Below are 27,254 nucleotides of genomic sequence, written 5' to 3'. Positions count from 1 at the left end.
CATCTCTCCCTTCAACTGCATTTCTTACTTGTTGCTATCCTCCTTCAGAATGACATAACAAAATAAAACACCAAACATCAAAAAAGACTTAAGCACTAATGGGACCAAGAGCTACGTTTGCAGATATATTCTTGTAAAAGCTGATTTATAAAATATCTATGTGCATAACACAAGCCACAGCTAATTCTTCATTTTTTTGGAAAAAAATCATGCCTCCAGAGTAACAGAATCTGTTTTTTTTTTTTTTTTTGTGTGTGTGTGTGTGTGTTATTTTTTTAATATTCTTTAGTTTTCCCAGCTCTCTACTGAGGATTATTAGTTTTTTTTTTCTAAGAAAGTGATAGAAGGAGTTGGCAAGTATGTTTTTGAAATAATTCAGTACTTCAGAATCACACATCACTCTTCTCAGCAACTGTAAGCGTGGAGAGAATTTAAAGCAACCAGTACTTCTACCAACAGATCTTCTGGAGAAAGAAATGAAGTCAGAATGTATTTATGATTGGAAACATAGATGTGTTTTTCACAAAGAAAACACTTAATAGCACCATCAAAAAAGTTTTGAGATAAGATGTTCAAATCTGCTTAGTTGAGACTTTCTCTTTTGCAATCCAAGAGCTGAAGTTTGACTTGAAATTCATGTGAAGATAATTCTCAAGGCAAGAGCTGCTCTATCACACAAGAGAACGGAATGTGACGTTTTCCATTATGTACTCTATTTTATGGCTGATAGCTCCTTAATATGAAGATTCATCACCAGTTATTTGAATTGTATGCTACTTTTCATTTTAAGGATTCAGACAGATTTTACTAGATATTTTCAGCATTTATGTCTAGTAGACTCCTAGAACTAAGGCCACAAAAGAACATTAAATAAAACTTCACGTTGACTGAATTTTTAGGATATACACATCTCCCTGTTTAATCAGACAAAAGTGAGCAGCAATGTTTGCATATGTTTCCCAAGGGCAAAACATTGCTTTAAGGATGATATTGAATAATTGATTTTGTTCTTTTCTGACTACTGGATTATGGATAATACCTGCTGTATAGTCATAGGATTACAACAATTAACTTCAGAAACTGCCTGGAAGTAAGTTCAATGAAAAAACATCTTTTTTTTTTTTTTTTTTTTTTTTTTTTCCCCACAGAGTTCTATAATTCTATGCCTTTATTTATTTATTTATTAAAAGACCAACATGTTATCAGTGGGGATATTCAATCACTAAGCATGGGACACCCATAGAGTCCAGTCATTAACTACAGTCATGCAGAGAGAAACTTAAAATCCTGAAGGGAGGATTTTTTAGCACCCCAGATAATAGCAGGTTACAGCAGAAACCCGTTATTTTATCAGCAGCTGGCTGCATAACATGATCCGTATTCACAGAGAATTTTTCTCTCCTTGTGTCACCTCAGTTTTGCAGTTTTGCTGGATGCTTCATGGCCAGTATGAAATATTTTTTTAGAGTTCACTACCTGCTGGGCTTGGAAGTGCAAATCTGTGCTGGTTGCCCACTGCGGGTAGTCCATTAAAATGGTGTTCATTCACTTGTGGGCCATATCAGCAGAGCAGTTGTCATAATCTGCCTGAGTGAGAAAAGTGCAACACGCTGCTAGCTGAAGAAGGTGTATCCACGGTCATCAATAACTTTGAGGGCTACTCTTTTGTAGACAGATGACATTTAGGAATGCCTTACTACTATTAATGCAGTGCATTCACCCATATGCCAGTTGAAATTTCCTTTCTTTTTGAAGGTAATGGAGAAGAATCAGAGATCTGAAAAATTCCCTTCTCCCATCCCAATCTCTCATCTGGAATTCAGCTTCTCCGGCAATATTCCTCTGACCTTCTTGCAGACCCTGTGCAAACAGCTGCCAGAGCTTGTGAGCCCATTGGTATATTACTGATTTCTCTTTTCAAAGCTGTTACATTCTAAGTGTGTCTGGGGGGAAGTGCAGAGTATGAGTAGTGCAGTGATATATTACAATGCCTAACAAATCCTGCAGTCTCTTGTCCTAGAATAGCTTAGGTCCTCTTGATTTTTGCCTCTCATTTTTATAAATGAGGGTAAGCCTTCAAAATGATGGCTAGAATTGATGGCACCTCCAGCTATCCCCTGTCCAGGACAGGGGAAGGCTAGAAGCTGCTTGCATAGATCTTTTTATGTACAGATTATCCTAATCAATGGGTCTCCAAATACTGTTTTGCACTGCATTTTTCCCAGTGTGCTAAGACCTTTGAATGGCATATATAGTAATGTAACCATGGCCATTAAGGAAATTAACAGAAATAATCAGTTAGTTAAAGTATGTGATGGATAGTAAGACAAGGAGCCAAATTCAACAAGAAAGAGGAAGCAAAAATGGGGACTGTCAGGGCTAGATGCACAAAGTTTAAACTTTGAACTTTCCAGTATTTGCACTTGTAACTTTATATAAACTTTCTAGATACGTATATAATGTTTTTTTCTCCCACATAACTAGCAACAGGACTAGAGGGAATGACCTCAAGTTCACCAGAGGAGGTTCAAGTTGGATATTAAGAAAAATTTATTCTCTAAAAGAGTTATCAGGTGCTGGAATGGGCTGCCCAGGATGGCGGTGGTGTCACCATCCGTGGAGGTGTTCAAGAATTGTTTAAATGTTGTACAAAGAGACTTGCTTTAGTGGGAAAATACTGGTGGTAGGTGGATGTTGTTGGAGGTCTTTTCAAACCTTGGTGATTCTGTGATTCTTCCTAATTTTTCAGTTGTCTTCCAGCGTCAAGAAACACATTTCTCTTATATCCTTGTCTGAACTAGTCAGATTGTTCCAGCTATCTGGTGCCAGTACTGTCAGACTTCACACTAAGTCTGAATAGATGGGCTGCTCTAGTCATGTAGCAGAAGAGCCACATGTTCTATTACAGGATGCCAGGAATTGATTCTTTTTATGCAGAGGGCTAAAGGGGGGAAGATGTATTCCTGGAGATGGAGAACTCTCGTGCCCTAAGGAAAGTTTCCTTAATGATCTGCCAGCTCTGCTGTGTTCCCTTGTCCTTAAGGACAGATTCCCAGGGGGATTCACTAACTAACTCCCGGAAGATTGGAATTTGGCTTTCCTGAGTTTACTCTTTGCCTGTCTGATATCCCTCAAGAGTTAGAACTCCACCGCTGCCTGGTAACTATAGCCCATGCAGCCTAAAATCCTGATGTCACTAATCATTGGTGATCAACAGATCCAGCACTGCATCCCTCTGGTGGGGCTGTCTATTACCTGGTTGAGAAAGTTATTCTTGGTACACTCTATGAGCCTCTTGGGATCACTTACACCTTGCTACTTTTCCAGCAGACATCAGGGTTGTTGAAATCCCTTTACAGGACAAGAGTTGTGATCATGATGCCTTTTGTAGCTGAAGAAGAAGGCTCTGCTTGATCAGGACACCTGTAGAAGACTCCAGCCACAAGGCTTCCTTTGTTGCCCCAGTCTCTAACTCTCTCCCATAGGCTTTTGACTCACTTGTGATCATTCTTCAGGGACAGTTCTTCCCATTCTAGCAATTAAGCTCTAGCACTTATTCACATCTAAAAGTATGTATAGTACTGAAACCAAAAAAATGCTAGCGCAGAATTGCACTGATCCGGTGATATCTTACACTCTATAGTATCAAGCACACTGATGCTGTGTAACATAGGTTTCCATTTCAGATGAGGCAATTTCCATTTCCTTTGCCTCTACTGACTATCTCTCTGAGGCTCTGCATAGAAATCCTGCTTCACCACATGACATTTGCCTCTTGCTGTGGAGCACTGTATGCTTTGCCTCCTTTGAAAATCCTGCTCATTGCTACATAATGCTTAGTGATGGTCTGCCTCAGTCCTTGAGAAGATAGATCTCAATGCTTTCTACCACACATTTCCATAGTTTCAGCATCTGTAAACTTCAAACTACATTTTTTTCCCCTCTTCTAAGCAGACAGCGCTGCCTCCAGCACTTGCTGGAACCTTTCTCTTCTCAACCATGATACCCAGCACAAACTCCCTTTGACTAGCCAGCATATAAGCTTGTGGCCTTACTGTGCCTTCTTTGAATTCAAGTTTACAGATCAGAAATAGAACTGGATAAACCCCTTCTATGATCTCCAGATTATCAAATCTCTCTTTTCAATCTTTTATCTCTCTGAATGAGCACAAACCAGCAAGCTTTGAACTTCCTTTGTTCTTGCCCTTATTTTTTTTCAGATGGTGAAGCTGGCAAAATAACCCTTCTGTTGATCTGTATCAAACTAGCATTCTCCAATCCCTCTGAACACGTTACTGAGTCCTTCTATGATGCTCTCAGTTTCCCCTAGAATATGAGATTTATGTGTCTCAGAGCTGTTGTAGATGCACCTGCTAAGTCTGCTATTTAATTGCACCCAACTGCAGCAGTGAGGATTAGTTTGTAAGTGCTTCTCTGCAAACGGGGAAACAGTGTACCTCATGCTAATGCTTTTGTCCTGCTCTTCAAATTGTCTTGCTGATCTCTTAATATTTATTTTATCATTACCAATGCTCTGACTAATTAAGCTCTTCATACTCAAATTAGGTCTTAAAAAATCTCAAACATCATATGACTGCATTCTCAGCTATGAAAAAATGAACAAAGAGTTTAGAGCATTAAAAAACTGGAGCTTACACTGGCCAGTGATCTTATGTATGATGAAGAAGAAAGAAATGAATATTCTCTGTGTCAGGAAACATGTAGCCAGGAAAATGGTTTTCTCATACTTAGAAAGTTGGTGTTATTTCACATTAGGAGAAAGATGAATGTGCAAAAGGGAACAAAGTATGTAACAGGATTAGCACTCATTTTGAAGTTACTGGTGTATTAATCTGTTAAGGATAAAGAAAGAATATGCTATATTGACTTCATAAATAAAAAAATCTTTCACTGAAGAAAGATGAATTAAAAAATACATTTTTATGAAAACTTTGTGAGTCTTGAAATATGGTCCTATAAAATAGCACATTGTCCTGATTAACTGTGAGGATTAAGAAGGAAAAGAAAATGTAGAGAAATCAATGTTGAGGAATAAGTGTCATCATATAAATGATGGAAGGAACACAGCATTATTTGGTTTTGCTGCACCTAAATTGTAATACTGAGAAAAACACAAATGCATTGAGATGAAATTTCAGCTAACAAAACCAACTGCATGGAAACAGTCAATATTGACTGTTTCAGGACAAAATTACGTAAAATGAAGATTGAAGGGAGTCTGGCTACGTCCTAGATTACAGAAGACAAGAGAAAGTCTTGAGAAAGTTGTGAGAAAGAGCTAATAAAGCACACAAGAAACACGTGCTAAATGTAATACTGTTGACAGAAGGTTCAAAATGAGACAGCAGGGGGCCCTAGCAGCCAAAAAGGCAAACTGCCTTCTGGGGTGCATTTAACACAGCGTAGCCAGCTGGCCAAAAGAGGTGATTCTCTCGCTGTACTTAGGGTTGGTTCAGCTTCACCTTGAATACTGTGTGCAGTTCTGGGCTCCACAATATAAAAAGGACATTAAGATACTTGAATGCATCTAGAGTAAGGCAACAAAGCTGGTAAAAAGGACTGAAGACATGGCCTTTGAGGAGAGGCTGAGGACAACTGGGTTGTCCAGTCTGGAGAAAAAAAGGCTAAGGGGTGGCCTCAGTGCTCTCCACAACTTCCTTAAGAAGGAAGTGGAGTGCAGGGGGATGTGCAACTCTTCTTCCTGAGATCCAGTGACAGGAATAGCAAAGAGCTGTGCTAGGGGAGTTTCAGATTAGGCATTAGAAAAAAATTATTTACCAAAAGAGTGGTTAAACACCAGAACGAGCTTTCTGGAGAGGTGACCAATGCCCCACACCTGTCAGCACTGAAGAAGCATTTGGATAATTCTGTCAATAATCTACTTTGATTTTAGGTAGCCCTGAAGGGATCAGGCACTTGGACCCCATGGCATTTGTATGTTCTTTCCAACTGTTCTGTTCTTTTCTATTCATTGAAAATAAGTTTTATAGCAAGAGGTGATATATTTAATTTGATCGACTGGCCCAGCAGGACTGGCTATATCAATTGATTTAGTGAGACAACACCTTTTGCTATAAATCTTCCTTCTCTTATATCTTCAAATCATTTGGGCTATAAAATGCTACAACAAAATCTGAGAAGTACACAATATAGACAGCAAATTAGTTTTACAGATAAGAGGAATTTAGAAAGATAATTTTATGAAGGGTTAAAAGTGTGATGACATTAGATATGCATTATAGAGAACTAGAGAATAAATTACAGTAAAAATCAACAGGATAAATCAAAGTGATTAGTAAAAAAAAAAAACAACAAACATTTAAAATATTTTATTATCTTCTTTCTTTTTCCTTGATTGTTCTTCTAAAAAATCCTTGTGATACTTTGTTTTTTTTTTCTTAGCTTTGATTTTATCAGTAAACAACAATTGTCAACCCTCCCATTTCCAAACAGGATATTGAATATTTTGCCTTGTTATACATGTTGGTCTCCTTTGGGTTATGATATTCAGAACTGAGATTTTAAAAAATGGCTGAACTATTGATGGTTTAATTCTTATGTATATGATTTTATCATACTTTGGAATATTATATTACCAAATAAAATTATCTTCCAAAATTACCTATGACAGGAAATTCATAGCTTGATTCAATGTACTTTACTGAGTTATGATATTATCAACATAATTTATGATCATTTACCAAGATAATTTCTGTCCATTTCACTGCTGGTGTGGATCCTCATTAAATTTGTACCCATTTTGGCTTGGTAAGCCCTCTCTACAACATGAACCAACCTTGGTCCAGACTTATGTGTCTCACATCAAAAGCAGCACTGAAATGTTGTCTCAATAAAGAGCTCTTAGTGGTGTAGTAGTAACTGGGCTAAGGGAAATTATCACTCAAACAACCAAAACACTGACATCTTATGTAAGCTAAGGCTGGAAATTGGAAAAACCCAGTTACATTTAACAAGAGTTGGGGGAGATGGTATTTATACAGAAGAGTGGGAGTCTGAAAAGTTTCCTTTCAAGCTCCACAAATTAAAGCAGACACAAAACGGTTACCATTTCGAAATGAAAAAGTGAGGAGGTTGGAAATAGCAGTGGAAAATAGATTTGAAAAGATATTTAATTTTAATGGAGAAGCTGGGTGAAAGTTAGGGACAGAAACAGACACTACTTAGACCTGTACGTGATATCAAGTGGAAAGCTTAAGAGTTGGACACTGAATGCTGGAGTAAGATTGATTTAACAATAGATGCAATTTAAGTGAAAAGGCTAAGGTGTTGGCAATGGGGGACTGAGATGGCATCAATTTAAAAGCAGATTTAATTTAAACAGAAAGGCCAAGGAGGTGGAAGGTGGAGACTAAAACAAAATCAATATCAAATTAGCTAAGTAGAAGCTTGAATCAAATCAGCTAGTTTAACAGAAGGGCAAGAAGTGAGTATTTGGGAGTAGATGAGCAATGCATGGACCTAAGAGATGTCAAGGAGCTGCCAGTGAGAAATACATTTCCACTAAATTAGAATCATGTTTCCATTTTAGTGAGAATATTTATTACAGTAGTAAACTAAGCAATCTTAAAGAAAGGTGTGATCTCCACTTTAAGGAAAATTACAAAATTATAATTACATCTCTATTTTAAGTGAATAGTCTTTTATGTATATATTAATACGTATAAATGGGGTATGGTATATACTACTCAGAATCAATAGCAGAAATGATTGATATGAATTACAACTTCTGAACTGGAATTTATGAGGAAGTAATGAACTAGTCTTTAAAAATCTTTCTAGTTATCAGTTTGGAAACCAACTTAAGGCAAAGGAGAGTTTACATACACCTGTGTTTGACACACAATATGTATGTCTATATGTAATTTCTTAATTTCTTTTTTCGGATTGGAAGGGACCTCAAGGATCATGAAGCTCCAATCCGTCTGCCACATGCAGGGCCACCAACCTCCCCATTTAATACCAGACCAGGCTGCCCAGGGCCCATCCAATCTGGCCTTGAACACCTCCAGGGTCAGGGCATCCACAACTTCTCTGGGCAGCCTGTTCCAGCACCTCACCACTCTCTCTGCAAAGAACTTCCCCCTGACATCCAACCTAAATCTTCCCTCACTCAACTTAAAACCATTTCCCCTTGTCCTGCAGTTATCAACCCTTTCAAAGAGTTGACGCCCCTCCTGTTTGTAGGCTCCCTTTAGGTACTGAAAGGCTGCAATCAGGTCACCCCACAGCCTTCTTTTCTCCAGGCTGAACAAGCCCAGCTCCCTCAGCCTGTCTTCGTAGGGGAGGTGCTCCAGTCCTATGATCATCTTTGTGGCTCTCCCTTGGATCCTCTCCAACAGCTCTCTATCTTTCTTGTCTGGGTCTTGTCCAGATCTGGACACAGTACTCCAGATGGGGCCTCACAGGAGCAGAGTAGAGGAGGACAATCACCTCCCTGTCCTTGCTGGCTACCCCTCTTCTGATGGAGCCCAGGATACCGTTTGCTTTCTGAGATGCAAGAGCACACTGCTGGCTCATGTTAACTTTTTCATCTATCAGGACCACCAGGTACTTCTCTGCAGGGCTGCTCTCAAGGACTGCTCCTTCCAGTCTGTATAGATGACTGGGATTCCTCAGGCCCAAGTGCAAAACCTTGCACTTTGCTGTGCTGACCCTCTGAAGGTTCACCCGGTCCCACTGTTCAAGTCTGTTGAGGTCCCTCTGAATGCCATCCCTTCCTTCCACCATGTCAACCGCACCATTCAGCTTGGTGTCACTCGATTCCATCATCGATGTCATTGATAAAGATGTTTAAGATCACCAGTCCCAAGACAGACCCCTGGGGGATTCCGCTTGTTACCGCTCTCCACTTGGACATAGAGCCATTGATGACCACCCTCTGTCTGTGGCCTTTCAACCAATTTCTTATCCATTGAGCGGTCCACCCATCAAATCCACATCCCTCCAATTTGGAGATAAGGATGTGATGGGGGACCATGTCAAAGGCCTTGCTCAAGTCCAGGTAAATGACATCGGTCGCCTTTCCCTTGTCCACCAATGCTGTCACTCCATAATAGAAGGCCACCAGATTGGTCAACCACGACCTTCCCTGGTGAAGCCGTGCTGGCTGTCTCAGATCACACGCTCATTCCTCATGTGATCAAGCATGTCATCCAGGAGGATCTGTTCCATGATCTTCCCAGGCACAGAGGTGAGACTCAGCGGCCTGTAGTTCCTGGGGTCCTCTTTACTCCCTTTCTTGTAAATGGGAGTGACATAACCCTTCCTCCAGTCATCTGGGACCTCACCTCACAGCCATGACTTTTCAAATATGATGAAGATATGTATGTATCACATCCATGTATGTATGTATAAATATGTCTGTGCATGTATTTTTCCACAAAGGTCAAAATAGTCCATTTTATGCTATAATACTGTTCTGATACATTTCTCTGTTTGGACAAATATATTATCTCTTTCTGAAAACGCTAAATAAAAATATTTTGCGTTCTATGCAGATATTTTTAAATGCTTTAAATGAAGTTCCATTTAAGCCATTAGATATATGCTACTGTTCTCATCTGTTCCCTGGATATTTGAGGGAATATCCAATTAAAATTAATTGTGATAAAATGTCTGGGGTGATACTTTTTTACTGAATGACAGGAAAAAACTTCATCTTGGGCTTTTAGGAGGAACTGTGGAAAGGCAATGGAGGACTCTTTGAATGCATGATTTACTCTTTTCCTTTAATGAAAAATAAATAAGTAGTTGGCTAGCATGAAAATAGCATCCTGACTATCATATATGTGCCAGGAAAGATAGCTTGGATTTAATACATAATTAAACATGGTATAGATAGATAAAATTAGAGGCAGTAAAAAAATGAATTCTTTACTGAAGATATTTTGCCCAAGTTGTATGGAAACTCAAGGAAAATTTCTTCAGGTTCTTTGCATCACACCTTATAGTAAAATAAGCTCTATCAATGAAAAACTGAGCTAGTTTACGTGTCTTCTAGATGATGCTACTCTCTCATGCTTCATCTACACCATACTTGGATAATCTTACATGTTGCATTCCTTATTAAATTTACAGCACTTTCAGGTAGATGGCTTCTGCTGCTGCTAGAAATATTCCAGGATCAAGACTTTCCCTTTTATGTATTGTGCATTATCTATTATTTAAAGACAATCACTCAGCTAGAATGAAGTGTTCTGTAACAGACCATGGAGATTACATCTGGAGACAAAGACTGTTTTGTACACTTTGCTAGAAGAATGAAAATGGAATGGGTATTCTGTTCTTTTTTTTTTTTTTTTTTCTGAAATGGATTATTCATCTATGATTTTAAAGCAGAATAAAGAAGAGGGAATCATTCTTCAGCTACATTTTTTATGACTGACTGAACTAGGATCAAGATGTCTTCTGCATTCTATTAATACGTTATTAATATTATACAATAGTATATATATATATATACACACAATAGTGTATATAAATAATAGTGTTTATATTGTTTTACAGCTTTATTTTACACTACTTTTGTTTTCTTGAGGTATATATATGCAACTGTTTCCATAGGAAGAAGAACAAATTCTTGTTCAGACCACTGTATAATAAAATAAGATTAAAAAAAAAAAGAAAAATAAAATATGTAAATGTGAAAAGTAGTGTTAATTTAAATATTATAATGTCCCATATGTATTTGCTTCTTCATTATATACATCAGAATTCATTCTGTCAGTATAGTGTAGGATGAAAATGCATTTTCAGTTAACTCACACATTAAGGGTAATGATAGGTTGGAGGACTGTAACACCATGCAGAGTTGTTAGAATAATAGGTTTATCCTTTATATTTACAATATGGAAGAAAGCTGAGTCTAATGTAAGTAAAAGAAGAGCAAATAGGTGAACATGCATCTAGTCAGTAAACTCTACGGAAGCTTACATTTGACTCCACTAAATGTTTGATGGGATTGGCCTGAGTTGGATTGAGGGAGCCTCCTGGATACTCCTGGTGCTATTTCCAATTGTACTTCAACCTCTTTTCTGCTTCACAGTGGACATCTGCAAAGCAATGGCTGCAGCTGTTTTACCAACACAGATATCTCAGAATTGTGGGGGTTTGGGTTGCTCTTCCAGATGAACAGAAAGAGGCAAATTTCTTTTCAAGCCTTGCAAAAATACTGATGGTCACTATTATTTTGCAGAAATATCAAAGCCAGTCTGGTAGCTATACTGTTGTTTGAGTGCTGGGTAGTAAAACTTATGATCATTAAAAAAAAATCTATGTCAAGCATATTCATTTGCTGGCTGGTAACTGTACGTTTTATTTTGATATCTGAAGTCATTATGAGCTAAAGCTGAGCGCAGTAAGTGCTAAAGCCCAGTGATGATCTTTGTTTTTGGCTACTGTTTGAAAAGTTTCGTAAGTCCTTGTTTTCAGTAAGAAAATTTAGGACAGTCATTGTCTGGATATATTTGATTCTAGGAAAGCCCTTTAGTTTGGAGAAGTATCCTCTATCCTGGTTGTCTTTCATATTACATGTTTTATTATAGAAATAATCTATTCTATGAGGTAAACAGACTCAAGTATATGGGAAACTGCAATTGATGTAAAGACATTAGTCATGTGTTCCCAAATACTAGCTAGTTATGAAACGTAGACTTATATATATACAGACACGTAGGAGCCTGTTGCTACTAATAATCGTGACAATTCTTCATTCATTTTGCAAAACATAATGTATCTATAAGAAAGGTATCACTGCTGGACATATTGTGTAGCTACAAAAACTAAATGTGAAGAAAAAAATTTCTCTCTCATTAGATTACTGACAACAGATGCTCTATGGTATGTATAAATACAATGCCATATGTCAGATAAGGCAATATAGTAGTTTTTCAATGTTGGTAATAATATATTTTGGTTTACTTATTATTTATATAATAACACCATATGGAGGTTCCTACAGATACCACAGTATGAATAAAATTCCTTTTTAAAACCAGATTCATCTTCATGTTCTGAAAATACAGCTGAACTCTGAATTCAGCCAGTGTAGGGGAGAGACAAAACATTGTTTATTACTTTTGTTCTTGTGATTTCATTTGTTGGATAAAACTACTTTCCAATACGATGAATGGAAGCCCCCTCATCCCCCCCCTTTTTTTTTTTTAATTTTTGCTCATTTATAACAAAGGATTGAGCTTCCTTGGACTGACCTTTTGATGTTTCAGTCTTACTTTTGTAATAAATGCTGACATGACAGTTGTACGTTTTTGATAAATCTTCCCCTCTGCTTTCACATCTTTTTTCTTACGCGTTTTATGTACAACTCAGTTTCCACTTCACAAAGTAACACAGTATAGAACTATCCCTTTAAAGAGGTGTTGATGGCATGTTTATGAAACAGTGCTATTATTTCTCAAACGAAGTCCAGAAAATATTTATAAATTTAATAATTTTAACAACGTATTTTGCCAAGTCTCCAAACTTTACTTTATTAAATCCATTCTGTAACTCTGACAGGACAGTAACAAGCTTCTGAGTTCATTTTTAGTAGAAAATGATTCACAAACAGGATAGTGACAGGCTTTTATGATTACGGATTTCACTTATTCTGTTCCTTCAAAGGGGCTTATATAGATTGATAGACCTACAAAGATAGAAATGAAAAAATGAAAGGAAGAGATATAAATAGACTTTTTCATTACGATGAATGATGGAAGGTATTAACTCCGCTACAGCAGTGTGACTTTTACATGTCTTTTTTTCATTCCTTTTGACCTGCTATCATCTTCCTTCTAAGTAAAAGTTAACCACAGTCTGAAATGTAGGTAAGGTGAGCAATAGCTGGAAATAAATGTTTCCTCAAGCATTATTACTGTTCAGAAAAGTGTCCATCAGCCAAAATGTCAGCCTCAAAATCTATTTAAGGACTGCACAGAGGCTAAACAGGCAGCTATTATTAATTTTTAAGTCTGCCTGACAGGTTTCAGATCAAGAACTGGGGTTAACTTGATGCACTGAGTACTGCAGAATGTAATTAGGAAAGCTTTGACTCTCAGAAGGCTGAGGATTTATTCCGTGCAAACTACTGCAAAAATATGAAAGAATGACTGCATTTGTGTAAGAAAAGAACCTGCTGCATCATATTAAAATTAATAAAACTGCTCTTTCATTGCAGCTTCTTGAACTTGTAATCGCTTTATACTTGACTATTTTCAGGCACTGCTGCACTTCTCTTTTACACAATTTTTTTCTTCATTATGCTGCAAGTTTTCCAGAATAAGTCCCGCTATTCTCAGCTAATTACCAAACCAAATCATTTTCCCACTGTGGCTTACATAGATGTTTCTCCATTTAAAACATATCTGTGGAATTGATACAAACGAGTTAACATTTGTCTTTAATATATTTATCTATAAAAATGGAGGACTCTAGAACACAAATGGGCATTGAGAAACAAATTAGCCCCAGCTGAGATACTAAAAGGCTATTTAGCTGCTTTTGATTGGATTCAGGATCTTAGAAAAAAAAAAAATAATTAAAAAAAAAACAACAAAAAAAACCCTCATAAATTATTTTACTCCACTTGTAAAACCTCCAAGATGTGCCAGCTCTGTATCTCTGCTCCACTTCCAACACACTGCTTTTACCAACCCTCTCCCCCATCCCCTCCTTGACAATCCTCCACTAAATAAAACAAATGTATTTGCACAAGAATCTGGAAGATTATAAAGGTATAAGTGAAAATAGTAAATTGGCACAATGCTAATGAAGGATGTAGAGCTAAATTATATCACATGTTCCAAGTTTAGTAAGATGATTTTTAGTTGTACCTAACGAAACACCAAATTGCAATTGGTAGTTCTTGAATACAAGCAGAAATTAAATGCAGATACCTGGTTTCTTTATGGAGAATGGGCACTGTGTAGATTTTAAGTTCTGGACCATCATAGCACTTGATATGTTTTATTTTTTAATTAATGATGTCAACTGTTATTCTCAGTGATTTAAATTTCTCTTGGTAACAAATAGCATGAAACTCTCAAAAGACAATGGCTGGCAATCAGAGTGGACTGGGTCATGGATGCCAAAGACAGAGATTGTCCTGACACTTCTAGCATATTTTCAAGTAAATAAGGCCATTAACTTGACAACAACCTTCTTGTAAGGCCCTGAATGTAAACTGCTTATGCTCTTTAGCAAGTGACTATGTTTTCCAACAATACGCTATATTCTCTGATGTGAGTTTTGTATTACTTTAATTCATGCCTAAAACACTGATGTGGGAAGCACAGGATGAAGGACCAAACAAACAAAACCAAATAATTTAAAATACTTATGTAAAATGTAAAGAGTGTGTCTTCTCAGGTACAGATATATCTTTGTTTTTATGTGTGTGTGACTGTACACACACAGTTATTTTTTAGAGTTACTGTAGTTTCTCTTGCTTATCAATCTCTCAGCCTTCCCGATCATTTAATGAAATCTCACACTTTCAGGAATTTGGTTAGCAATTTTCTCACAAAGAGTCTCCAGACATCAATATGAAGCCCTGCATAATGACTTGACTCATCACAGCTGTATGATAAGGACAATTATCTCTTGATTACTTTATAGTCTTTGATCCACATCTCAAGTTATATATATGGCTTGCTGCCACACTATCCTTCATATTTATCCTGCACTAACAGTTCCAAACTAATCAGCAATTTCTGTCTTTCAGTGGGAACTTGTCTAGGCTCTTCCTCCTCCTTAAGTCCTACATTTTATGCTAGTTCTCCAGGTTTCTCATTTACTGTTTCTCATTTACAGTACCAGTCTTTACTTTAGTGTTTTTCATAGCGTACTATGTATACAGCATATTTATGATTTCTTCCCACTCAGTATTATCTGAGAATTTCCTTGATGTATTATCTTCCCATTAAAAACCTAAATGGAAGCACTAGGAGACTTGACACTAATATCTGTTGCATTACAATGGAGAACTGAACAGAGTACTGTTTTAATGATGAAAAAACACTTGTTTCTTCGCACTGTTTTCAATGAAAGTCTGCCTTTGCATCATAGTCATGAATTACTCAAATTATGTTTTCAATAAGATTTTGAAGATATTAGCAAATACTGTCTTGAGATCTGAACTTTTTTTTTTTCTACTATATTTATATCACTCGCAGGTGCCATTCCGTGCAGAAACAAACTATGGTAAGATTTTTTTTAAGAATTTATTTATTTATGAATAAAATTGTATGAATAAATATTTGCTTGTATATTTTTTATTCTACAGCCATAATTTGATGCTTTTCTTGGCATTTGTTCAATATTTTGCTAGAGATATATATACTGCTTAACTCCTTATATGTGAGAAGTGTCTGACGTGGACACATCTTCCGTAGTTTAAACAGACTTGTTCTTCAGTTTGCTTCTCTTTGCTCATTCAGTATAATTCCAGACTCACTACTGGTTTTAACAACGCCTATGATAGTCATGTGGGTAACAGTCAGTGAGGCAGTTCTCACCATCTGTTTTCTCATAGCTTACTACCACAGCATTCAACATATTAATATTTTTCCAATGACCATTCAATGACTTTTAAGAAAGTGCTTTTTGAATGATGTTCAAATGATTTTTAAACTTTTTGAACAAAATGGGTATGTATATCAGTGTTTTCTTTATAAAAATAGGTTAAGAACATGAGGCAGCATTTCAGATGCATGATCTAGTTACTTTTAAGTGTTGAATATGTTCATCTAGTTGTTAATGAGAGTGATACAGTACAGTATAAATGATTTGATATGTCATCTACATTAACTTTACTGCCAATAAAACTGTTCTTAGGAAAAACAGACTAAATGTCCTCAGGAGCTTTGATTCAAGTTTAAATGTATGTATAAAAAAACAAAGTGTATGTGCAACATGAATGACAAGCTTTTCAGCACTATATCATGTACAGGGTATATCATGTAGGGTTCACAGATCCCTACAAACAAGTTCAGAAAGTACAATCCATACACTTGTAGTACCTAAGTAAATATGTGTTTGAGGAATATTACTTGTGTACATGAATGTAAAACTCTGCCAATTTTCAAGCTTTGTTCTTCCTGGTAGTTAATGTAAGACATCTTTGGAGCCACAGTACTCCAGAGATGAATAGGTGAGTATCAGTACTTACAGCTGTCCTCTTCCTCCATGAAAATACTGATCACGTAACAGGCATACACAAATCCAATCAGCTGCATGAAAGAAGAGGAAAAGTAATCATAAGAACACAGTGAACACTTAATAAGCTTTTTATTACAATACCATGTAAGTACATCTATCAAAGCTATATTTAGGAAAAATTTCCTCCTATTTCCTGAATTAATATGTAAATCTCAGTGCAAATGGTCACACACAGTTAAATTAAAGATACTTTCTCTTTCCTCATGATACATTATATTTTAAAATCATTTCTAGTTTTTTTTGTGCCTCACTGAGATCAGCATTGATGAATGCTACTCCAAAACACTAGATCTGAACATTGTATTAGAAAATAAAGCGCTTAGATCTTGATTTTAAGTGTTACTGTTTTTTTCTCTGGATATATTCAAGACCAGTCTGGATACCTACCCCTGCAACCATCTGCAGGGAGCCCGCTTTGGCAGGGGAGTTGGACTCAATGATCACTAGAGTCTTCCAACCCCTGTGATTCTGTAATTCTGTTATTCATACATTTGCTAAATACATTTGTGTGTAGATGGTCCCCTATTTTACGTATTTACTTGTTTACAAATTTACCTAGTTTACATATAAAAAAGAAAAAAAATATTTACTGACTGCTGTGGAATTCAGTTATAGTAAAGTTATCACAGAATCCATGAGAGATGTCACTTTGTCTTGCAGAAAGTGACGCAGTGAACTGTTTGGCAATAGTTTAATTTGATATGTGAAATGTCAGGATGTTGTTAAACATTAAAATTGGGATATGATTCATCAGCATCAGGAAACACTTTATCAGAAGGGCCTATCTTTACATCACATTCACTATACAAGAAAAGAGCAGATTTTTTTTCCCAAAGAACAAAATCAGCAAAGTCATGCCATTGTTTTAACAGCAACTTCCACAAAAACATTCTCCTTAGCCCAGTTCTGTGTCACTTGTGCCACTCAGAGGAAGGGATTAAAATTTTCGGGACCAGAGAATAGAAACTGTGATTGTTTGCTTTTCATATAGACAAAATCTTCTCTTATGACTATCACCAAAAAGAAGGTAATTCCACTGGGAAAGGAAATCTATTAAACTGCACTGCCCAGACATGCCCATGCTTGAGAAAATACTGTTTGTGCAGCTGTACACAATCTGTGCTATCTGAAAGTCTCAAAGAGGCTGTTCATGAGAGATTTCTAAAATAACCCAGAGATTAGTTTTCAAAAAACCCTTTTTTTCATCTATTCAATACAAAAAAAAAACCTAATTAAAATAGTTCTTTTAAGGTTGTCATGGATCAAGTGTTTGAGAAAGAGGTAATTTAATGGTATCCAGACAGGTATAAGCTCCTTCACAGGCACAGAAATCACTCCAACCTGCTTTCTCATTGGGTTACACCAAGAGCTTTACAAGCAGCTCCAAGAGTCTCTGCAGACAAAAAGCTTGTCCACACAAGGGAATTCAGGGAAGTTAAGATGAATTAACTAAAGCTGTGAAATCAATGCACAGAAGATAAAGTACATTAAATCCCCGTGTGGCCTTCCCCATTCAGAAATAAAGTGGCCTCAGCTCACTGCAGCTTAATCCTCCTCCAAGGGATTAATCATCCCCGTGAAGAATTAAGCTGCAGTGCACCCAGGCTAAGTTCCCTGCGAATGAAAGCTGCCACAGTGCTGTGGCCTAGTCCTGCCAGAGCCTCCTGCCTTGGCCATTCACCTCGCTGGGGTTTTGGGAAAGAAACTAGTGAGTTTAATCCAGCTTTCTTCTGGTTTTGAGCAGGCTCCAGCATCCTTGGCTTTTTTTTTGGGGGGGGGGAGGGAGGGGGGGAAGGGGAGTCAATTTTACTAGGTAAAAACTACCACCTTTATCAGGTGGACACTGGGTGGATGAGTCTTTAATGTATACAAAGTGAAGCAATGTTACATAAAGGATTCCAAGGGATTGAGAAAAACAATCATACTTGAGGTGTATTGCTTATACTAGCTGAACATTACACATAGATTAAATTGCTATTGCATTAAGTACAATACAAATACCAGAAAATAGGTGGCTTTTCATGAGGGAATATCATCCATTTATTTACACTACTTCCATTCACCACTGACAGTGTGTGATTTGACCATGTGAGCCACTTGGGTTTGTTTCTTCTCCCTAAGTATGGCACTGAAATGTTTGGAAGCAGGCATGACAGTTCAGCCCACAATCTCTGTAGGTTAAATATTTTTGAAGGCAGCTCAACTACTTCCTTAACATTTGCCATTGCTGTACTTCATGATTTTTTTTTTCTACTCAAAATCAGGGAGAATGCTAGCCCCACCTCTCATCTCCTGGCATAGAAAGAGATTTCTATTCTCATATACAATAATCTACTTGACCAAAATTACAGAGTCATAGAATCATAGAATTGCTTAGGTTAGATCATCGAGTCTAACCACAACCTAACCATACTACCCTAACTCTAACAACCCTCCCCTAAATCATCGAAAGAGGAAAGAAAAAAGCAAGCAAGCAAAAGGAGGGAAAAATAAGAAGTCTGCTCTCCAAAAAGTGTGGGGCTTGGTAAACCTGATTGTCTTAACAGCTATAACAGCTTACATCTTCCTCTTTCAGTACATCTTCTCCTTAATGTAAACCTTTTCCCACTGATGTTACTGCTTGGAACAGTGTTGTAATGTCTTTGCCATATCTGCTATAAAATCAGCAGTCTTCCACTGCTTATCAGTGTTTCTTTGTATTTCTTTTAATTATTAGATAAATTTTCCTTAATTAGACAGAAATCAAGGCTACTGCGTACTTGTTTAAAACATAAAGAATGTATTTACCCCCTAAGTTAATTTTGGAGAAAAGGAAAAATCAGGTCTTTAATCACATTGTACTATCATTGTAATATCATATTGCAACCCACCATGTATCAAGAACTTTCCGTAATTAAATAGGAGAACACACTCATTTCTGAAAGAACACGGCAACAAAGAGAAAGAATAGCCCTTTGACAACAGTTGTCCAGTATATGTGCTCTATGGTGGACAGCAATACTTGGCTTGTAACCAACATACTTGTAATTATAATTGGTAACTGATATCTACACTACGATTAACAAGAAGTGATGAAGTGGGAACAAATTAGACCTGTACTGAGATATACTTAAACAGAGCTATGGTCACTACACTGGAATATTTTTATAAATGTATTAATTAAAATCTCCACTTTTGCTTTATTGATGGACACATGAATAAAATATTTATTCCAACAAATTACTTTTACTATCTTGGTTAACTCAGCTGCTGTTTAATTAATAATGTTATGCTCATGTGAACCCATCCAGCCATCATGTTAATTGCCAATTTGCAGTGAGCTGACTGATGTATATTGCCTGGTTTGTCGGTATTGGAAATGCAGGCTATTGGCCTGGCACCAAGTGATAGGCGTAAATGTGTGTCCCCAGATAACTAAAGAAGCCGTGATGCAATGACCTGGAAGATATTTAATTTGCACATTTTGGATTTCAGTAATCTTTCAAAGGGGATGATGAAGTAGTTAGAGCAGGATGTCCAAGATATCAAATGTTGTTAGTAATTAGAGATATAAATGGGAACCTAGAGCTTGACACAGAGAGCAATTTAGATGCCAAGTGATCTTGACAATGTTTTTTAAAGACATGGGAACCTTTTGGGATACTTGCACTGACTTTTGCTCGCAAAGCCTGATCTAGTGAACTGTTTCAGAAGTCATTTGTCCATGCCACTCGGCAGAAAATGAAGTGGAAGAGGCTATTATCCTCTGCTTTCACTCATATGCACCGTTCTTAGAGCAAAAATCCTGCTCTGGTGAGAATAAATAATACATAAAATACTCAGATATTTATCACAGCAGATACTGAGACCCCCAACAACAGCATCTAGTCCATCTTTCAGAAAAATCAAATAACACTCAGAAGTCAGACATTGGCCATGGTTGAAATCACAGAATGGCTTGAGTTGGAAGGGAATTTACAGATCATCTAGTTCCAACCCCTCTGCTTTGGGCCAGGCTGCCCCCCACCGCATCAAGCTGTCCAGGGCCCCATTTAGCCTGACCTTGAATACCTCCAGGGATGGGCACAGACAACTGCTTTGGGCAGCTTGTGCCAGTGCCTCAGCACCTTTTGAGAGAAAAATTTACTCTAAATATCTACCTTTAATCTCTCTTCTTTTAGTTTTAAACCACTCCCCTTTGTCCAATCGCTGTTAGACCATGTAAAAAGTCAGTCTCCTTCTTGTTTATAAGCTCCCTTTAGGTACAAGAAAGCCACATTGAGGTGACCTTCTCTTCTCCAGGCTGAACAAGCCCATATCCCTCAGCCTTTCTTGAAAGGAGAGGTGCTCCAACCCTCTGATCATCTTTGTGGCCCTCCTCCAGATTTACTCCAACAGCTCCACATCTTTCTGGTGTTGGGAGGGCTCCAGGCCTGGATGCAATAATCCAGGGGGGTCTTCTTCACAATGGCAGAGCAGAGAGGGACAATCACCTCCCTCACCCTGCTGGCCACTTCTCTTTTCATGCAGCTCAGGATACTTTCAGGCTGCAAGTAGATGTTACTGGCTCATGTAAAGTTTTGGTACAAAACCTCATATTTCTTTGATGACTAGCTGGTAAACTTCACTCACATTCCCCAAATCATAATGATGAGCAAACTCAGGGTGTGGGAAACAATTGTCACCTTGTTTAAGGGACAAGGACTTTGATTTGTTGTACACGATAGGTTTTCCTATGAGTGGAACATAGGTACATTTATATAATGTTATTAACAGGACTTTTAATATATAATATATATTCTCCCAAGAGCCTCAAATAAAAATGAAATACTAGTCTCTGTTAGTCTCTGTTATTTTTTTCCCTCTAGAGGACATAAATATTTCAGTCTAACTAAAATCTCTAAGCTCATGAAATGGACATCTGCATGAAATAGAAATGCCTAAGTTAATAGAAGTGAAATTAGATTATATAATTGTCCATCATTAAACTGTAAGAAACTATGACAACATGCAAGACATTTTAAAAAAACTAATCATTTGAGCAAATACATGCTGTGCTATAATTGCTTTATAAATGAATATTACTATAACATATCCTATTAAAGAGAAGAGCCAAATTGAGTGTAAAATGTGTATTTACTTGCAAATTAATGTATTTTAATAGTTACTAGCTAATGTGGATTATCTTCTCTTTAGGAAAACAAGGACAAATGCAAAATTAAAAGTGTTTATTTAAATCAAGGTTATTATTTTCAGAATGAAATATTTTTGATTAAAATTGATGATTTAAGTATTTTTTATTTAAATCATTCTACTTGGCTTTGTCATCATCAGCTGTGGCCTCAAAATCCACTTGCACATAATGTGATTACTTTCCTACCTCCTGCACTTATTGCAGATCATCTAGACCAAAACTGTATACTGGAGATTTAAGATTATATGAAGTATTGCCCTAGGCTATCAGGTTGTTCTTCAAAATCAGGTATACAACAGGACACATATCACTATTAAGCTACTACACAGTGTTTCATAGAGTTCTCATTACAATAACATAGGATCAGCCAAATAAACTAAGTCAGCATTCTGTAGGCCTGACTGTTGGAGAATGTGTTTAACACAGGTAAGCTAGATTTGTAAGATTTTTCCAGTCAAGAAGATGACAACTCCACTTCAAGTTTTATGTTCAGAATACACTGCAGTGTATGGTAGCACCACCTTGTGAAGTACATTATGCTAAGTATTTTTTTTCCTTCCAACTTAAAATCTATTGGATTTGACTTGAATAAAATTTAGGTATTAGGAAGATTATCTATCAATTTCAATTGCAGCCAGTCTGGTCCAGCTGTTCCATTTGTAGTACTAGTTAAGAGCTTTCCCAGAGGCTGCAACTCAGATAGGCCTTAAAATGAATTACAGACTCTAAGAACAAGCTGACAAGCTGATGGGTACTTTTCTCTCTAAATTTAAGTAAATTTTTCTCTACTTTTCTCTCTAAATTGGAGAGGTGTGGATTTGAAGTGGATTAGGAATTGGCTGGCTGGCTGCAGCCAAGGGGCTGTGATCGTTGGTTCTGTACCAAGGTGGAGGCTGGTCACAAGCGGTGTCCCTCAGGGGTCGATCTTGGGCCTGGTGCTCTCCAACATCTTTATCAATGACATCGACAGTGGCATCGAGTGAACCCTCAGCAAGTTTGTGGATGACACCAAGCTAAGTGGTGCAGTCGATACGTTGGAAGGAAGGAAAACCATCCAGAGGGACCTGGACAGGCTGGAGAAGTGGGCCCATGGAAACCTAATGAGGTTCAGTAAGGCCAAGTGTGGATGCTGCGCTTGGGTCGGGGCAATCCCAGGTATTTATACAAACTGGGGGGAAGATCTCCTGGACAGCAGCCCTGCGGAGAAGGACAAGCCCTTAGCACTAATCCTGTTGATCTGGTTATCCATTATTTGATAGGAAGCTTAAGATTTTGGATGAAATGAAAGACTCAGTATGTAAAAATAATGAACACAACATTTAAACACAGTAGTTAAAAAGAATTATCACAGAATCACAGAATGGCCAGGGTTGGAAGGGACCTCAAGAAACATGAATCTCCAATCCTCAATTATGACTGGTTAGAACTACTATTTTATCTTGCAAGATATTAATCACTTGTTAATGATTCGACTGAATAAATTGAAGGTCAACAGTTTAAAACAGTGGCAACTTGAACCTTGAGCCTTGAACAAGATGATGGAAAGGAAAGGAGATGAAGGTGGAAAGAAAGAAGGATAGAACAGAGATCTACATCTGAACAGACTCTTAGAAAACTACCAGAAAGGAGTTCAATAAACAAGCAAGACCTTTCCTCTAGATTTATTTTTCCTCCAGATCTTAAGGGAAATAAATGTTCTGCTCAGAATGGAATCAAAGCTCTTAAGATACCTGGCAATTAATTCAGAGTCTTCAGCTAACTGACTTTCTGTCTAGGGAAGGTTGTTTTTCCTAGATAAGCAGGACAGTGAGTCTCAATATTCCATAAGCTGCAAGGAGGTACACTATACTCCAGTATGGTTAATAATGTAGCGAATCATAAAAAAGGTCGATGTGATAATTATAAAGTTAGTCAGCAGCTGATTTCTGTAAATAATTTCTTGATCAAAGAAAGGACCAAGCCTACTCAACTTATAACCTTCTGGCCAGACAGCAATGCCTAGTGGAACCCCATGACCATCAAAGACCCCTTGCAAGAATCCTATATAACACAGTGCATGTGTAACACTAGATTTTAGTATGCATAGCAATTCTCGGAATAGGCATACACTTCACAGAAATTGTGTGAATATTCACATTTTCACATAAAAGAAATCCCCCGTGCTCCCAGAACCGCAATAAAGCAAGGTTGGCTTTTTAATCTGTCATTTCAGTTTGCAAGTTTCATTCCTGGATTTCAGTGACACTTAGGTTAATATCTAATCAGCTCTTCAGCTGAATAACAGGATGCGAGAAAACACATATGATTTTACAAGAAGGAGGCAGAAAGCGGGCTTCTCTTTATTTCTGTAAACCTGGCTTTGTATATTTGTATATTTTTATAAATATATTTTTTTGCTTTTGCTTTAGCTTGCCAGTCTTAAGAATAATTTCAGAGCTACTTGCAGATGACAGCATTTCATATCTTTTGACAAGGCACACTTTAATTCATGTTTGATGGTGTCTTGTAACCCAAAGTGATTTTTCGAGGTATCCATAAGGTTTCATCTCCCCTGAGCTTTGGAAGCTGGTAATGAAATTATGCATGTAGGAGATACCAAAGTAAACTGCTTTGAGAAGAGTAAACTATTGAGAATCTGGTCCATCTTTTATGTTAATACTCTTTCAAAAATTCTTCTCCTGCTTATAGTGCAGAAATTAAGAAAGATATCCTTTGCCGATAAAATACCAAAATACATGTTTTGCCTTTTTTGTTAATCAAAAGGCACATAAGGGGAGTATTATTTCTACTAGTTTGTTGCAATAGGCACAAAGAATACATTTTAATCCTAATGCATTGTTATCTGTAACAATTATTTATTTTCTACTGAATTATTTCTTTCCCTTCATAAAACTTGTCAACAACAAATGGATGAAACTATTACATCACTATGATGGACTTCATCACTTAAAGACAAACAAGCTGTGGCATGGAAATAAAAATGAGAAGTTCAGGATTTCAGTGAAGTGACAATGAGTGTAAGAATAGAATTATTGCAGCCTGATCCTCACAGTTCTCTAACTCCTCTATACATACATCTTAAGTGTCTAGGTAGAAGTAGATAATGTTGAACATATTATTTTAGTTCATGTTAATCTCTAAACATAGTTTGAAAATTCTAAGAAAAAAATTAAGGCTTTCACTAACAATTGTCAGGGCATGCTTCAAGAAAAATAAAACAATAAAAGCAACCCAGAGATAAAACCTAAGCCATCACATTAACTCATTTTAGGACATGTTCTATGATCTAATGAACTGTAAAATAAGATTTAATTTCTAGCCATACTAGACTGCCCACGTTAGCCCCCTACTGAACACTCAACGGAGATATTCAGAAGTAGCAGACACAGAAATATACCTCTGAAGCAATCTCCAGAACCTGAAAAACATGCATCTGCTTAGACCCAGAACCAACTGAATCACAGAAAAAAAAAAATAGGCTTGAATTTCTTTAACAAAGAGCTGGTTAAAATTCGCAGTGCAGAAATTCATATATGGCATCATGGATGAATACAGATGTCTGAAAACTTTTCTTATAATCTAGTTTGCAGAGGGAGCTGACAAAGCAACCTATACTATTTCTCTCTGTAGATCTCAATTCTGATTTTATTTTTTTTTAATATATTACATAGTTAAATTTTCTTTTTCCATTAAGATTTTGTTCAATATAGACAAGGAAAATCACAAACAATTACTATTTTTGATATTCTTTTCTTTACAGTGTAAATATATACTTGAAAATCTAAAAATCCTATCTTCCTTAGAGGATTACAGATAAGTCAGTTTGCTGGGTTTTTTGTTTGTTTTTGCAAAGAAGTTCACCTGCATTGTTAAGAAGAAAAGGAAAGAAAAGATAAAACAGACAAGTATATAATTAATGTTGATTCTTGAAAATAAAAAATGAAAATAATCACTTCTATGTCCACCAGAGACTTTGATATCATTTAGCCTTTTTTTATCGTGTGTATGTGTTCACTGAAATGCTAGTGATGGACAGTAGTTTAACAAAACTAGTGAAGCTGACGAATGCCATTCTGATCATTATTCTCTTCTTCCTAGCCAGTTTCCATCTACTATCATATTTAGCAAATGATTTACCACATGTATACTTTCACTTGCACTTCAATCTTCCATATTCAAACCAAAGAATAAATTGCTCTATTTTGAGACACAATTTGACCTTTTCCTGCTCTTTGGAAGAAACAGTACTATCATCAGAAACGTCTGGATTTATGTGTTTGGCAGTTAACAGCAGCATCTTCATTTAGCTGTAACACCTAAAATTGTGCAACAATTGCAATAAGTTCTTCTGAAAAACTCTTTTATGGTAGTTTTTATGTCTACCTTTCCCACTGTACTCTTACTACTGATGATATTGTTTAACTCCTTCAAGGTGCTACCAGAATGCACAGATGGAGGTACACAAACACACACACTCCCTTTAATGCTTTGTGAAGTGACCTGCTATGATATGTGATAAACAAGACTATCATAAAAGCAGCAACGTTATCATTTTGCTCAGGTATTCCCAATAAAACTGTGTATTAAAATGTTTTTGTGCTGGATTCCCACTGGGGAGAAAAGCAATCAAGAATTGCAATGAAGCTTTGCTTTCTATCAGTACCTAATGAATTTCAGAAGTGGCTTCTCCAGTTACCCCTGACCTGGTGTGATCGCTTTTACAATCTCCTGACAATTTAGTTGTTTGCGGTATATGGCCCCTGTACGGGAGATGTGGCTCTTACCAGCTCACACTGCATCCCACTACTTTCTTTTATCTGGGTCTGGTTGTGGATCTCAAAGCCCAGGATGTACCCCAAATCAGCATTTGTTTTCCAGGGAGCAAGCTCAGCTTGTATTCAGGCAGTTTGCGAAGGTAAAAGAAAAAATGGAGACATTCAAGGAAGGTCTTTGTCTCCACACAAAACCAGCAAAAACATCTAGACTAAAGCTGAATTACACAGCCTGAAGGAGAAGAAATCAAGCAGAGAAATGTAAGCCCACTTCTTCCTGCATCCAGAATTTGGAAAGACCTTTTCCTAGGAACTCTCCCTCTACATATAAGGGACACCAGGATCTTTACAGAGTGCCCTCAACCTTGGAGGAAACCTTAACTTAAAAGGGGGAGCCTGAAGGCATCACCCTATCTCAGCCCTATGCATTTAAAGTATACACGAATAATTGGATAACAGGATAAGAAACTCAGCTGAGTTTACTGCAAAATGTTGGAGATGGATCTTATGGTATTGAGAAACTGAGTGATAAAATTAGAATTAAAATTTAGTAACACCTCAGTTAGATGCTCGAGGAGCTCTCCTAGGGGAACAGGCTGAGAGAGTTGGGGCTCTTCAGCCTAGAGAAGAGAAGGCTCCAAGGAGACCTTATAGCTGCCTTCCAATACCTGAAGGGGCTTACAGGAAAGTTAGGGAGGGACTTCTGATAAAGTCATGTAGCGATAAGATGAGAGGAAATGGCTTCACACTAGAAGGGAGTAGATTTAGACTAGACATTAGGAAGAAATTCTTTACTGTGAGGGTGGTGAGACACTGGAACAGGTTGCCCAGCAAGGTTGTGGATGCCCCTTCCGCAGAAGCATTCAAGGCCACGCTGGATGGGGCTGTAAGCAACCTGGTATAGAGGGAGGTGTCCCTGCCTATAGCAGGAGGTTGGAACTAGACGATCCTAAAGATCCCTTCCAACCTAAACCATTTTATGATTCTATGATTCAATATCAGTAAACACACATAGTGAAAAAAACCCGAAACAATAAATAAATGTATAGAGG

At 37.2% G+C, this 27,254-nt stretch overlaps 1 protein-coding gene across 5 annotated transcripts in view; it reads right to left on the bottom strand.

Annotated features, from left to right (window-relative positions):
• Nucleotides 1-27,254, bottom strand: part of NKAIN3 (sodium/potassium transporting ATPase interacting 3) — a 404,665-nt gene that overhangs the window by 7,012 nt on the left and 370,399 nt on the right. For all 5 annotated transcript variants that reach the window (XR_014882537.1, XM_085221178.1, XM_085221179.1 and 2 more), the window contains one exon: nucleotides 16,208-16,268. Coding sequence is in view for 4 of the 5 variants with exons in the window: in XM_085221178.1 (XP_085077304.1) it covers nucleotides 16,208-16,268 (61 nt within the window). In the remaining variant the exon portion in view is untranslated. The remainder of the gene's footprint in view (nucleotides 1-16,207; nucleotides 16,269-27,254) is intronic.

The sequence above is a fragment of the Meleagris gallopavo genome, chromosome 3 (genome assembly GCF_905368555.1).
Source record: "Meleagris gallopavo chromosome 3, MGAL_WU_HG_1.1, whole genome shotgun sequence".
Taxonomy (NCBI): domain Eukaryota; kingdom Metazoa; phylum Chordata; class Aves; order Galliformes; family Phasianidae; genus Meleagris; species Meleagris gallopavo.
The sequence above is the reverse complement of the archived record's forward strand: the minus strand, read 5'-3'. Positions and strand labels throughout refer to the sequence as shown.